The sequence below is a fragment of the Staurois parvus genome, unplaced genomic scaffold (genome assembly GCF_062004578.1).
Source record: "Staurois parvus isolate SC_StPar_1 unplaced genomic scaffold, SC_StPar_1.0 ptg000432l, whole genome shotgun sequence".
Lineage (NCBI taxonomy): Eukaryota > Metazoa > Chordata > Amphibia > Anura > Ranidae > Staurois > Staurois parvus.
The window spans coordinates 4,075,608-4,089,242 of NW_028318228.1; the positions used below are offsets into that span (position 1 = coordinate 4,075,608).

The following is a 13,635-nucleotide window of genomic DNA, read 5'->3' on the forward strand; positions in this document are numbered from 1 at the left end:
GGGTCAGTAGTAATGTAGTAGAGTGTGGGGGTCAGTAGTAATGTAGTAGAGTGTGGAGGTCAGTAGCAATGTAGTAGTGTTAGGGGGTCACAGACACCTGACAGGGGTGATAGTCCTCCCTCATTATGACAATAGAATGGTTTTCCTTTAGTTGCAGTTTATTATTTGTTTCCCTCCATTCCTCAATGTATGAAGTGTTGCCCTGAGGACAGTCCCGGGGATCCTCGGTTGCCGGGTTACACAGAGTGACAGCCCCGCCCCCTTCATACACGGTGCGCAGAACTCTTCCGGGTTCCCATTTCCTGCACGGAGAGCGGACGGAGCGGAGGACTGTGATACGGGGAGGATGAAGATGACGGCCCCGTGGCTGCTGGTGTTGCTGGGTGTTGTGGTGTACGAAGCGGGCGGAGGTCTGGGCGGACCTCTGGGTGGAAATCTGAGAGGACGACTGTACCGGAGGGAGCAGGATGGAGTGGGATCGGTACCGGCCATCCCCGGGAACAGCACCGCCGAGACCCCGGGGACTCCGGGCAACAACACCGCCGGGGTGACCCGTGTCAGCTCCATCCGGGAATACATGCCGACCATCCGGAGTGTCTTCATCTTTGTGTGCGGCTTCAGCGCTCTGCTCATCGTCTGCCTGGTGGTGAAAATATGCCGGTAATTGCCGCCGGGGGATGATGGGGCTAGGGTGATGGGTGATGGGTGGTAGGATGATGGATGGGAAGGGGGGGTAGGATGATGGGTGGGTAGGTTGATGGGGGGTAGGATGATGGGTAGAGTGATGGGGGGTAGGATGATGGGTGGGTAGAATGATAAATGATGGGGGGTAGAATGAAGGATGATGGGGGGTAGATTGTTGGTTAGTGGGAGTAGAATAATGGGCAATGATAGAAAAGTGATGGGGGTAGAATGACAGATGATGGAATCCTATTATAGGGGTATAATGATGAGTGATGGGGGGTGGATTATGAGGTGTAGAATGATGGGGGGTAGAATGAAGGATGATGGGGGGTAGATTGTTGGTTGGTGGGAGTAGAATAATGGGCAATGATAGGAAAGTGATGGGGGTATAATAATGGGTAATGGGGGATAATTGGTGACAGTTGTGGGTCTCATCTGTCACTGACCTGTCATCTGTTTGTCCTTCTTATGTAACTCTCTGTCTTCTTCCCCTTATTATGTATTGATATCATCTCTCCCTCCGATGTTTCACAACTACTATAAACTTTTTAGTTTCTCTCATTAGAAGTTGGATACTTGTTGTTACAATTATGTTTAACCTTTTTATGTTGTGTAATGTTTGTGGTTTGTAGGAACGGACTTTTTGGACAAGTAGTAGATTGTAGCGCAGTCTCTCAGTTGTAGTGTTCTGGGTTCTCTTCTCGTGTGTACAATTCGTTCTCCTCTCGGTTGTAGTATTCTGGGCTCTCTTCTCATGTGTGTACAATTCGTTCTCCTCTCGGTTGTAGTATTCTGGGCTCTCTTCTCATGTGTGTACAATTCGTTCTCCTCTCGGTTGTAGTATTCTGGGCTCTCTTCTCATGTGTGTACAATTCGTTCTCCTCTCGGTTGTAGTATTCTGGGCTCTCTTCTCGTGTGTACAATTCGTTCTCCTCTCGGTTGTAGTATTCTGGGCTCTCTTCTCATTTGTGTACAATTCGTTCTCCTCTCGGTTGTAGTATTCTGGGTTCTCTTCTCGTGTGTACAATTCGTTCTCTCAGTTGTAGTATTCTGGGTTCTCTTCTTGTGTGTACAATTTGTTCTCCTCTCGGTTGTAGTGTTCTGGGCTCTCTCCTCATGTGTGTACAATTCGTTCTCCTCTCGGTTGTAGTGTTCCGGGCTCTCTTCTCATGTGTGTACAGTTCATTCTCCTCTCAGTTGTAGTGTTCCGTGTTCTCTTCTCGTGTGTACAGTTCGTTCTCCTCTCGGTTGTAGTGTTCTGGGTTCTCTTCTCGTGTGTACAGTTCGTTCTCTCGGTTGTAGTGTTCTGGGTTCTCTTCTCGTGTGTACAGTTCGTTCTCCTCTCGGTTGTAGTGTTCCGGGGTCTCTTCTCATGTGTGTACAGTTCGTTCTCCTCTCGGTTGCAGTATTCCGGGCTCTCTCCTCGTGTGTACAATTCGTTCTCCTCTCAGTTGTAGTGTTCTGGGTTCTCTCCTCGTGTGTACAATTCGTTCTCCTCTCGGTTGTAGTGTTCCGGGCTCTCTTCTCATGTGTGTACAGTTCGTTCTCCTCTCGGTTGTAGTGTTCTGGGTTCTCTTCTCGTGTGTACAATTCGTTCTCTCAGTTGTAGTATTCTGGGTTCTCTTCTTGTGTGTACAATTTGTTCTCCTCTCGGTTGTAGTGTTCTGGGCTCTCTCCTCATGTGTGTACAATTCGTTCTCATCTCGGTTGTAGTGTTTCGGGCTCTCTTCTCATGTGTGTACAGTTCATTCTCCTCTCGGTTGTAGTGTTCCGGGTTCTCTTCTCGTGTGTACAGTTCGTTCTCCTCTCGGTTGTAGTGTTCCGGGTTCTCTTCTCGTGTGTACAGTTCGTTCTCCTCTCGGTTGTAGTGTTCCGGGCTCTCTTCTCGTGTGTACAGTTCGTTCTCCTCTCGGTTGCAGTATTCCGGGCTCTCTCCTCGTGTGTACAATTCGTTCTCCTCTCGGTTGTAGTATTCTGGGTTCTCTTCTCGTGTGTACAATTCGTTCTCCTCTCGGTTGTAGTGTTCTGGGTTCTCTTCTCGTGTGTACAATTCGTTCTCCTCTCGGTTGTAGTATTCTGGGCTCTCTTCTCGCGTGTACAATTCGTTCTCCTCTCGGTTGTAGTATTCTGGGCTCTCTTCTCATTTGTGTACAATTCGTTCTCCTCTCGGTTGTAGTATTCTGGGTTCTCTTCTCGTGTGTACAATTCGTTCTCTCAGTTGTAGTATTCTGGGTTCTCTTCTTGTGTGTACAATTTGTTCTCCTCTCGGTTGTAGTGTTCTGGGCTCTCTCCTCATGTGTGTACAATTCGTTCTCCTCTCGGTTGTAGTGTTCCGGGCTCTCTTCTCATGTGTGTACAGTTCATTCTCCTCTCAGTTGTAGTGTTCCGTGTTCTCTTCTCGTGTGTACAGTTCGTTCTCCTCTCGGTTGTAGTGTTCTGGGTTCTCTTCTCGTGTGTACAGTTCGTTCTCCTCTCGGTTGTAGTGTTCTGGGTTCTCTTCTCGTGTGTACAGTTCGTTCTCCTCTCGGTTGTAGTGTTCCGGGGTCTCTTCTCATGTGTGTACAGTTCGTTCTCCTCTCGGTTGCAGTATTCCGGGCTTTCTCCTCGTGTGTACAATTCGTTCTCCTCTCAGTTGTAGTGTTCTGGGTTCTCTCCTCGTGTGTACAATTCGTTCTCCTCTCGGTTGTAGTGTTCCGGGCTCTCTTCTCATGTGTGTACAGTTCGTTCTCCTCTCGGTTGTAGTGTTCTGGGTTCTCTTCTCATGTGTGTACAGTTCGTTCTCCTCTCGGTTGTAGTGTTCTGGGTTCTCTTCTCGTGTGTACAATTCGTTCTCTCAGTTGTAGTATTCTGGGTTCTCTTCTTGTGTGTACAATTTGTTCTCCTCTCGGTTGTAGTGTTCTGGGCTCTCTCCTCATGTGTGTACAATTCGTTCTCATCTCGGTTGTAGTGTTCCGGGCTCTCTTCTCATGTGTGTACAGTTCATTCTCCTCTCGGTTGTAGTGTTCCGGGTTCTCTTCTCGTGTGTACAGTTCGTTCTCCTCTCGGTTGTAGTGTTCTGGGTTCTCTTCTCGTGTGTACAGTTCGTTCTCCTCTCGGTTGTAGTGTTCCGGGCTCTCTTCTCGTGTGTACAGTTCGTTCTCCTCTCGGTTGCAGTATTCCGGGCTCTCTCCTCGTGTGTACAATTCGTTCTCCTCTCAGTTGTAGTGTTCTGGGTTCTCTCCTCGTGTGTACAATTCGTTCTCCTCTCGGTTGTAGTGTTCCGGGCTCTCTTCTCATGTGTGTACAGTTCGTTCTCCTCTCGGTTGTAGTGTTCCGGGTTCTCTTCTCATGTGTGTACAGTTCGTTCTCCTCTCGGTTGTAATGTTCTGGGTTCTCTTCTCATGTGTGTACAGTTCGTTCTCCTCTCGGTTGTAGTGTTCTGGGCTCTCTCCTCGTGTGTACAATTCGTTCTCCTCTCGGTTGTAGTGTTCTGGGTTCTCTCCTCATGTGTGTACAATTCGTTCTCCTCTCGGTTGTAGTGTTCCGGGCTCTCTTCTCATGTGTGTACAGTTCGTTCTCCTCTCGGTTGTAGTGTTCCGGGTTCTCTTCTCATGTGTGTACAATTCGTTCTCCTCTCGGTTGTAGTGTTCCGGGTTCTCTTCTCATGTGTACAATTCGTAAGTATATCTGTACTTTCAGAACCCCTAGACCAGGGGTAGGCAACCTGAGAGCCGCAGGACTACAAGTTCCATCATGCCTCTGCAAGTCATAGCTTTAACTGTCAGTTTTCTAATCTTTGCAATGCCTCATGGGAAATGTAGTTCCACCACAGCTAGAGAGCCGCAGGTTGCATACCCCTGCCCTAGACACAAATGAGCATTTAACCCATATAGTGTGGGAATTTTTCCTGGAATTCTTCCAAAAAAATACCTTTTTGGTCCCAGAGAGCTGTATAATAATGACTACATCTACAGGTCACAGTACATTAGTATGATGGTCAGTGGAGGAATGCTCCTTATATATGATATCAGAGGTAATGCCTGGGACACACCATGAGACTATCGGACAAAAAAACCCCTTTTGGAGTGATTGTCCCGTAATCTGATTGTTAGTACACAGCTATCAAGAGCCGATCACGACAGTTCATGTGAAAATATCTGAAGGGACAAGCAGGAACATTTTAAGATAATAGAATGAAGAATTTTCGTGTAATTTGTACGGGAAAAGAAAATTGAGCAACCAAGAGACTGTGCATGCTGAGGAACGAAAGAACACATCAGTCCTGAAGTCGTATTCTGTCCTACGAGAGTTCCTGTAACTTTAGTAACTTCTTCATTTTCCATATGAGACTAGCAAGCAACGACAAAAAACGGACGACCATTCATCAGATATTCTAATCGTGTGGACGAGGCTGAAGGGATCCACTCCTAGAGAAAGCTACATAGATCATCAGTGTCAGAAATGACTGATCTGAGCGCAGAGATGACTCGTGGAACCTCCAGCAACATCGGCAGGAGTCCAGGATATCAGATCGCAACCCACGAGGAGAACGAATTGTACACACGAGAAGAGAGCCCAGAATACTACAACCGAGAGGAGAACGAATTGTACACATGAGAAGAGAGCCCAGAATACTACAACCGAGAGGAGAATGAATTGTACACACGAGAAGAGAACCCAGAATACTACAACCGAGAGGAGAACGAATTGTACACACATGAGGAGAGAGCCCAGAATACTACAACCCAAGAGGAGAACGAATTGTACACATGAGAAGAGAACCCAGAAAACTACAACCGAGAGGAGAACGTATTGTACACACATGAGAAGAGAGCCCAGAAAACTACAACCGAGAGGAGATTGAATTGTACACACATGAGAAGAGAGCCCAGAATACTACAACCGAGAGGAGAACGAATTGTACACACATGAGAAGAGAGCCCAGAATACTACAACCGAGAGAATGAACTGTACACACATGAGAAGAGAGCCCGAAACACTACAACCGAGAGGAGAACGAATTGTACACACGAGGAGAGAACCCAGAACACTACAACCGAGAGGAGAACGAATTGTACACACGAGGAGAGAGCCCGGAATACTGCAACCGAGAGGAGAACGAACTGTACACACGAGAAGAGAGCCCGGAACACTACAACCGAGAGGAGAACGAACTGTACACACGAGAAGAGAACCCAGAACACTACAACCGAGAGGAGAACGAACTGTACACACGAGAAGAGAACCCGGAACACTACAACCGAGAGGAGAATGAACTGTACACACATGAGAAGAGAGCCCGGAACACTACAACCGAGATGAGAACGAATTGTACACACATGAGGAGAGAGCCCAGAACACTACAACCGAGAGGAGAACAAATTGTACACACAAGAAGAGAACCCAGAATACTACAACTGAGAGAACGAATTGTACACACGAGAAGAGAACCCAGAACACTACAACCGAGAGGAGAACGAACTGTACACACATGAGAAGAGAGCCCGGAACACTACAACCGAGAGGAGAACGAATTGTACACACGAGGAGAGAACCCAGAACACTACAACTGAGAGGAGAACGAATTGTACACACGAGGAGAAAGCCCGGAATACTGCAACCGAGAGGAGAACGAACTGTACACACATGAGAAGAGACCCCGGAACACTACAACCGAGAGGAGAACGAACTGTACACACGAGAAGAGAACCCAGAACACTACAACCGAGAGGAGAACGAACTGTACACACGAGAAGAGAACCCAGAACACTACAACCGAGAGGAGAACGAACTGTACACACGAGAAGAGAACACGGAACACTACAACTGAGAGGAGAATGAACTGTACACACATGAGAAGAGAGCCCGGAACACTACAACCGAGAGGAGAACGAATTGTACACACATGAGGAGAGAGCCCAGAACACTACAACCGAGAGGAGAACAAATTGTACACACAAGAAGAGAACCCAGAATACTACAACTGAGAGAACGAATTGTACACACGAGAAGAGAACCCAGAATACTACAACCGAGAGGAGAACGAATTGTACACAAATGAGAAGAGATCCCAGAATACTACAACCGAGAGGAGAACGAATTGTACACACGAGAAGAGAGCCCAGAATACTACAACCGAGAGGAGAACGAATTGTACACACGAGAAGAGAACCCAGAACACTACAACCGAGAGGAGAACGAATTGTACACATGAGAAGAGAGCCCAGAATACTACAACCGAGAGGAGAATGAATTGTACACACGAGAAGAGAACCCAGAATACTACAACTGAGAGGAGAACGAATTGTACACACATGAGGAGAGAGCCCAGAATACTACAACCCAAGAGGAGAACGAATTGTACACACATGAGAAGAGAACCCAGAAAACTACAACCGAGAGGAGAACGTATTGTACACACATGAGAAGAGAGCCCAGAAAACTACAACCGAGAGGAGATTGAATTGTACACACATGAGAAGAGAGCCCAGAATACTACAACCGAGAGGAGAACGAATTGTACACACATGAGAAGAGAGCCCAGAATACTACAACCGAGAGAATGAACTGTACACACATGAGAAGAGAGCCCGAAACACTACAACCGAGAGGAGAACGAATTGTACACACGAGGAGAGAACCCAGAACACTACAACCGAGAGGAGAACGAATTGTACACACGAGGAGAGAGCCCGGAATACTACAACCGAGAGGAGAACGAACTGTACACACATGAGAAGAGAACCCGGAACACTACAACCGAGAGGAGAACAAACTGTACACACGAGAAGAGAACCCGGAACACTACAACCGAGAGGAGAACGAACTGTACACACATGAGAAGAGAACCCAGAACATTACAACCGAGAGGAGAACGAACTGTACACACATGAGAAGAGAACCCGGAACACTACAACCGAGAGGAGAACAAATTGTACACACATGAGAAGAGAGCCCAGAATACTACAACCGAGAGGAGAATTTTCGTGTCAGCAGTCATCTCGATAAGGTCCCGCTATAGAGCTCAGCGGCCGGCCCGGTATTCTGACACGGCGGCAGTGGAAATACTGGACCGGCCACTCCATATTCGCTCCATAAGACGCACTGACATTTTCCCCCCTTTTTGGAACTTGTAGTCCTGCGGCTCTCAGGTTGCCTAACCCTGGTCTAGGGGTTCTTAAAGTACAGATATACTTACCTACCGTATTTTTCGCACCATAAGATGCACTTTTTTCCCCCCCAAAAAGGGGGGAAAATGTCAGTGCGTCTTATGGAGCGAATATGGAGCGGCCGGTCCGGTATTTCCACTGCCGCCGTGTCAGAATACCGGGCCGGCCGCTGAGCTCTATAGCGGGACCTTATAGAGATGACTGCTGACCGAAAATTCTCCTCTCGGTTGTAGTATTCTGGGCTCTCTTCTCATGTGTGTACAATTTGTTCTCCTCTCGGTTGACCAGAGACTGCGGACACAGTGCAGGGGATGACCAGAGACTGCGGACACAGTACAGGAGATGACCAGAGACTGCAGACACAGTACAGGGGATGACCAGAGACTGAGGACACACTACAGGGGATGACCAGAGACTGCAGACACAGTACAGGGATGACCAGAGACTGCGGACACAGTACAGGAGATGACCAGAGACTGCGGACACAGTACAGGGATGACCAGAGACTGCAGACACAGTACAGGGATGACCAGAGACTGCAGACACAGTACAGGGATGACCAGAGACTGCAGACACAGTACAGGAGATGACCAGAGACTGCGGACAGCACAGGGATGACCAGAGACTGCGGACAGCACAGGGATGACCAGAGACTGCGGACAGCACAGGGATGACCAGAGACTGCGGACAGCACAGGGATGACCAGAGACTGCGGACAGCACAGGGATGACCAGAGACTGCGGACAGCACAGGGATGACCAGAGACTGCGGACAGCACAGGGATGACCAGAGACTGCGGACAGCACAGGGATGACCAGAGACTGCAGACACAGTACAGGAGATGACCAGAGACTGCGGACAGCACAGGGATGACCAGAGACTGCGGACAGCACAGGGATGACCAGAGACTGCGGACAGCACAGGGATGACCAGAGACTGTGGATAGTACAGGGGATGACTGCTGACCTTTGGGGAGGGGGGGGAGTGGGTACCTGAATTTGACAGGTACCCGCTCCCACTTCCGCGGAGTTGTTCTTTCATCTTACCTGTTCCTCTATCCAGCCGCGCGCTGTCTTCCCGGCTTCTGTAATGGCGCTCGGCATGACAGCCGGGTGCCCAGTGCGCATGAGCGAGAAGCACTTGTGCTTTGTGATTGGTCCGGCGGCTTCTGGGATCGGTCATGTGTCCCAGGTACCACCTTAAAATTCACAAAAAGCACCGCTTCTTGCGCATGCGCACTTGGCACCCGGCTGTCTTGCCTACAGAAGTCGGGAAGACAGTGCGCCGCTGGATAGAGGAACAGGTAAGATCAAAGAAGTAAGAGCGGGTACCTGTCCAATTCAGGTACCCGCTCCCCACCTCCCCAAAGGTCAGCAGTCCTCTTCTTAAGGTCCCGCTGCAGAGCTGAGCGGCCGGCCCGGTATTCTGCACGGCGGCGGTGGAAATACCGGACCGGCCGCTCTATATTCGCTCCATAAGACGCACTGACATTTTCCCCCCTTTTTTGGGGGGAAAAAAGTGCATCTTATGGAGCGAAAAATACGGTATATTCATAATACCCTCATTTAATATAACAAAAATAATAAACCAACTAATAACACTCAACTAAAACGCATTTAAATGATCCCCATAAACAAAAATAACCAAATGCTCATAAACAACCAGTAGTGACCAGTATGAATCCAAACATCACCAAAACAATAGTCCCATTGAATAAATAATTGTTTGTATATAGTGACTTGGTGCTTGTTGTTCTTCAATTTGTGACTTTTGTGAATCCTTCAAATAGTGAAGATGTGCGCTCACCTCCTTTGATGCCTGCAATTAGGCTATACACGCTTTCGGTTCACTTTCCCTGGAACCTGCTGGACATATACTTTTGCTAGTAAAATTGGGAGATCCTTCCTTTAGGAGTAATGGATGTATCCTCTGGTGGCTGATTATCCCCTCAGGGACGAGGGAGTGCCACAGCTGCAGGAGAGGTCTGAGGGCCACATGAAATGGCCTGGAGGGCCAGATTTGGCCCTCGGGCCTTGTGTTTGACACCTGTGCCCTAGATAAAATGATCAATTTGCTCATGCCATGGAGTGTGGGCACAGCCCCACTGCATGGGAAAATAAAACATTTCATCAGTGTTCTGCTTTAAGGGTTCCTTCATGTTATAGAAAAGTGTGAGACTGTCTCCCGTACACAACATTACAATCATACAAGTCAGTCGTAGTCTGTAGGATTTTATGCTGAATATTGCTCCATTTAGGGCTGTATCCTGGAAGATTCAGAGGGTCACATAAAGACCGGGGAAAATTTACTAAGACTGGAGCACTCAGAATCTGGTGCAGATGTGCATGGTAGCCAATCAGCTTCTAACTTCAGCTTGCACTCTCCAAGTTTAGTAAATAACCCCTACCATGTCTAAGATTGCACATTTCAGCTGACTTTCAGTGGTTTGCACCTTTAGATTGCATAGTGTGTGGATTGTTGAAGACAGACCTTAATAACCTGTGGAATTCCATTGAAATACAAGTATGTCAGGATCCAACCCCCTGATCCCTAACCTGTGGAACTTGCTGTGCAGGCCCCGGGGCCTTTGCACACAGTGGTTTATGTTCTCCTTACCTGGGGGCTTGTTCAATGAAACTCCATCCAGCCGCAGCGTGTTTCAGGCAGCCATAGACTTTGATTGGCTGGGATTGGAGGCTCAGGAACTATAGATCTGTGTGCAAGGGGCCTTATTGCCATGCTGTGTGAATGATCATTTGTTGGAGGACATGCAACGCTGCTTGGTATGCACTATGGGGACTTGGGATATATGTTGATATTATTAAAGCAGAACTCCAGGGTCGTGGGTTAACTTAGGGGTGCTCAACCCTTTAAAGCGGTCGAGTGATTTGGTAACCAGATCAGTGGGCTCCGAGGGTCACAGGTTGAGCACCCCTGGGTTAACTGCTTGTTTTGTCTAGGGATGAATGCAGATTTTGTACTCGCCAGATCCTTCGATCCACTGGAAAACGCCACTCCCCCCATGTCCAGCGGTGGACTGTTCCTGCCCTCCTCATGTTCAGACGCGGTCTATGGGTGTGATGATATCAGGAACAGTACACCACACAAGACTGCTAGACCACAGGGGAGGAAGGGACCTATCTTGCACTGGGAGGATTGGCAGATTAGGTAATTATATCTCAGCTCTCCTCAGCCCTAGGCAAAAATTAGCAGATAAGCTGAGCCCGCACTGCATGGGGGAATAAAAATTTCCCGGAGTTCTGCTTGTGAGTGGTTGTAACCCTCGGACACGAGATGTGAACAAAACATATCCCTCTATAGTGGGTACTTGTCTCAGCCCAGAGCACTAAGTGTCATTTCTGTTTGCTTCTTCATTCCTCTGCTGTCAGTATGAGTCACTTCTGACAACTTTTCCTGACACCAAGAAAAAAAATGGTGATGGAGAGGGACCTCCAGCTGATTAACTGCTGTGGGGGGTGGGGTCTCTTCCCTCCAATCTGCTCTCAGAGCTCTCTTCACTGAGCTCTGCAGAGTGTAATTTCATCTCTCCATCCCTTTTTTTTAAATTCTCAAACAAACTTTATAAATTCAGGACTTTTGAGATAAACAGGTACAACTTATGCAGGAGGATGTGTTTCATCTCTGTGTATCACCTGAGGCCAATCACATTTTTTTAAAAACCTATGGCCTTCAAACACATTTGTAGACACTCCTCTGGTGCTTCCTGCACCATCTCCATGATCTACTCTTCCCTGAATGCTACTGACCCTCCTTCTGCTTCCTACAAGCTAAGGCTTCATATACACGGGACGTTTGGAAAACACTTTTGACCACTGGAAAATGACTGCTGGGAAACGTAGGTTAAAAAAACAGCTGTTTAGCCACGTTTGCATACCGCGTTTATGTGCGTTTTGCATTTAGAAGCGTTTTTTAAAGATAACCTCAGGAGACCTTCAAAAATGTCCAGAATGCACTGAAAAACAGTAAAAATTAACTATTTCAGACATTTGGGGAGAAATAGAGAGAGCAGAAGCAGAGAGAGCAGTATGTGTTGAGATGACCTGTCTTTTCTGGTTGTATTCACTATGGATCCCATCATGAGCATAATGCGGCACATTCTACCATTTTTTCCTTCACATGAAACCTGGAACTGACTGCGCTGGTGTACCGGGTCCATTTGAATACATAGATAATGCTTTGCATGCATTTCTGATGATGAAAAAAGGCTCTGGACAGTATCTGGATATGGAACAGTAAAGAATGCTTCTAAACGCAAACGCGTATAAACGCAGGCAGCCACGTTTACTGGCGTTTGCCGTTTGAAACGCCGGTAAAATCTACTCCTGAACGCAAGTTCACAACTGGAAATTCAACTGCCTGTAAACGATGATGTGTACATGGACACCTAGGAAAACATTAGGGAGAGTTCAGGGGCTGCTAAAAAAAAATGCAGATAAGCTCCTGAACGTCAGTTTATCAACTGCAGTGTACATGAGCACTAAGTTGGGAACAAGATTTGGGAACTTCTATTGACCCTGAGGATTGGAGTAAGTCCCGGTCATCTATAGCAAAATGTCCCTTCAACACAACCACACTGGGGCGGCTTATAAGGACTTTTTGAGGTGGTATTGGGTTCCAGAAGGCATATCAGGTCCAAACCCATCCTGCAGTGATAGGTGTTTCAGAGGCTGTGGCCAACATGGTGATGAGGTTCACATCTGGTGGTCCTGCCCACCTTTAATGAGGTTCTGGTCCCGGGTCTTTGGGGTCTTACACACATTATTTCGTGTAGCCATTTGAAAAGATGGATAATTAGCCCTACTGCCAGGTTTCTTCTCATACCAGCCAAAGCTTGACATCTACCTGTTTATTGTCACTGAACCTGCTGTTGCCAAGGCCTGGAGGGCACCCTCTGTTTCATTTGCAGTGGTGAAGAGAAATCTGACCAACCTGATGATCAATGAAAAGATGTCTAGCATCTTTCATGACTCCCATGTGGACCCCTTGGTGGTTGTACGCTCTCCCCAGCCTGTGTCTGACCAGCCTTGGTAACATCTGACTGCTGATGCCACCACCAAAGCCTTCAGGAACCCCACAACCCCCCTATTGCCCTCCTTCCCCCTTTTTGTTTTCTTTTCTTTTTTTTATCCCCCCCCCCTTACTAGTTTACCTACCAATTTTTCATTTTTTTTCTTTGTATGCCCCTAGGCCAGGGGTGTCAAACTGGCAGCTGTTGCACAACTACAAGTCCCATCTACCTTTTGAGAGTCATGCTTGTAACTGTCAGTCTTGCAATGCCTCATGGGACTTGTAGTTTGGCAACAGCTGGAGGGCCGCCAGTTTGACACCTGTGCCCTAGGCCTTCAGGTTTAGGCAACATATGCAGACCGATGGCTCCTTCTGTGCAGACGTTCATTAGAAGTTTATGCCGCTAAAATGTTTAGTTGCTCATGATTGCACTCATGACTACGTGACTGCTTCTTTTTTTGTACCCCCTGCATGGGCAAGCATCTGTATGTTCTGTAAAAATGATTGTACCAGAAAATAAAAGATGTAAAGCTCCCTCACCCCACCCCCCCCCCGTGCTTACGCAGAAATGTGAATATATGTAAATAGCGTTCGCACCATATGTGAGATATTGCAGCAAATGTTAGAGTGAGAGCAATACTTCCAGGGCCAGAGCTCATTTTTAACTCTAAACTGGTAACCTGTAAAGACATTTAAAATGTTACTAAACCCCGGACCCTGCATTCACTATATCTGGTCTCCCCGGACCCTGAGCCTGCATTCACTATATCCGCTC

At 47.6% G+C, this 13,635-nt stretch overlaps 1 protein-coding gene across 2 annotated transcripts in view; it reads left to right on the forward strand.

The window, feature by feature from the left end:
- The first annotated feature begins 288 nt into the window (after positions 1 to 288).
- FAM174B (family with sequence similarity 174 member B) overlaps positions 289 to 13,635 on the forward strand; it is a 134,051-nt gene continuing 120,704 nt past the window's right edge. For both annotated transcript variants that reach the window (XM_089687647.1, XM_089687648.1), the window contains exon 1: positions 289 to 660. In XM_089687647.1, the coding sequence (XP_089543773.1) occupies positions 347 to 660 (314 nt within the window). In that variant the 5' untranslated portion in view covers positions 289 to 346. The remainder of the gene's footprint in view (positions 661 to 13,635) is intronic.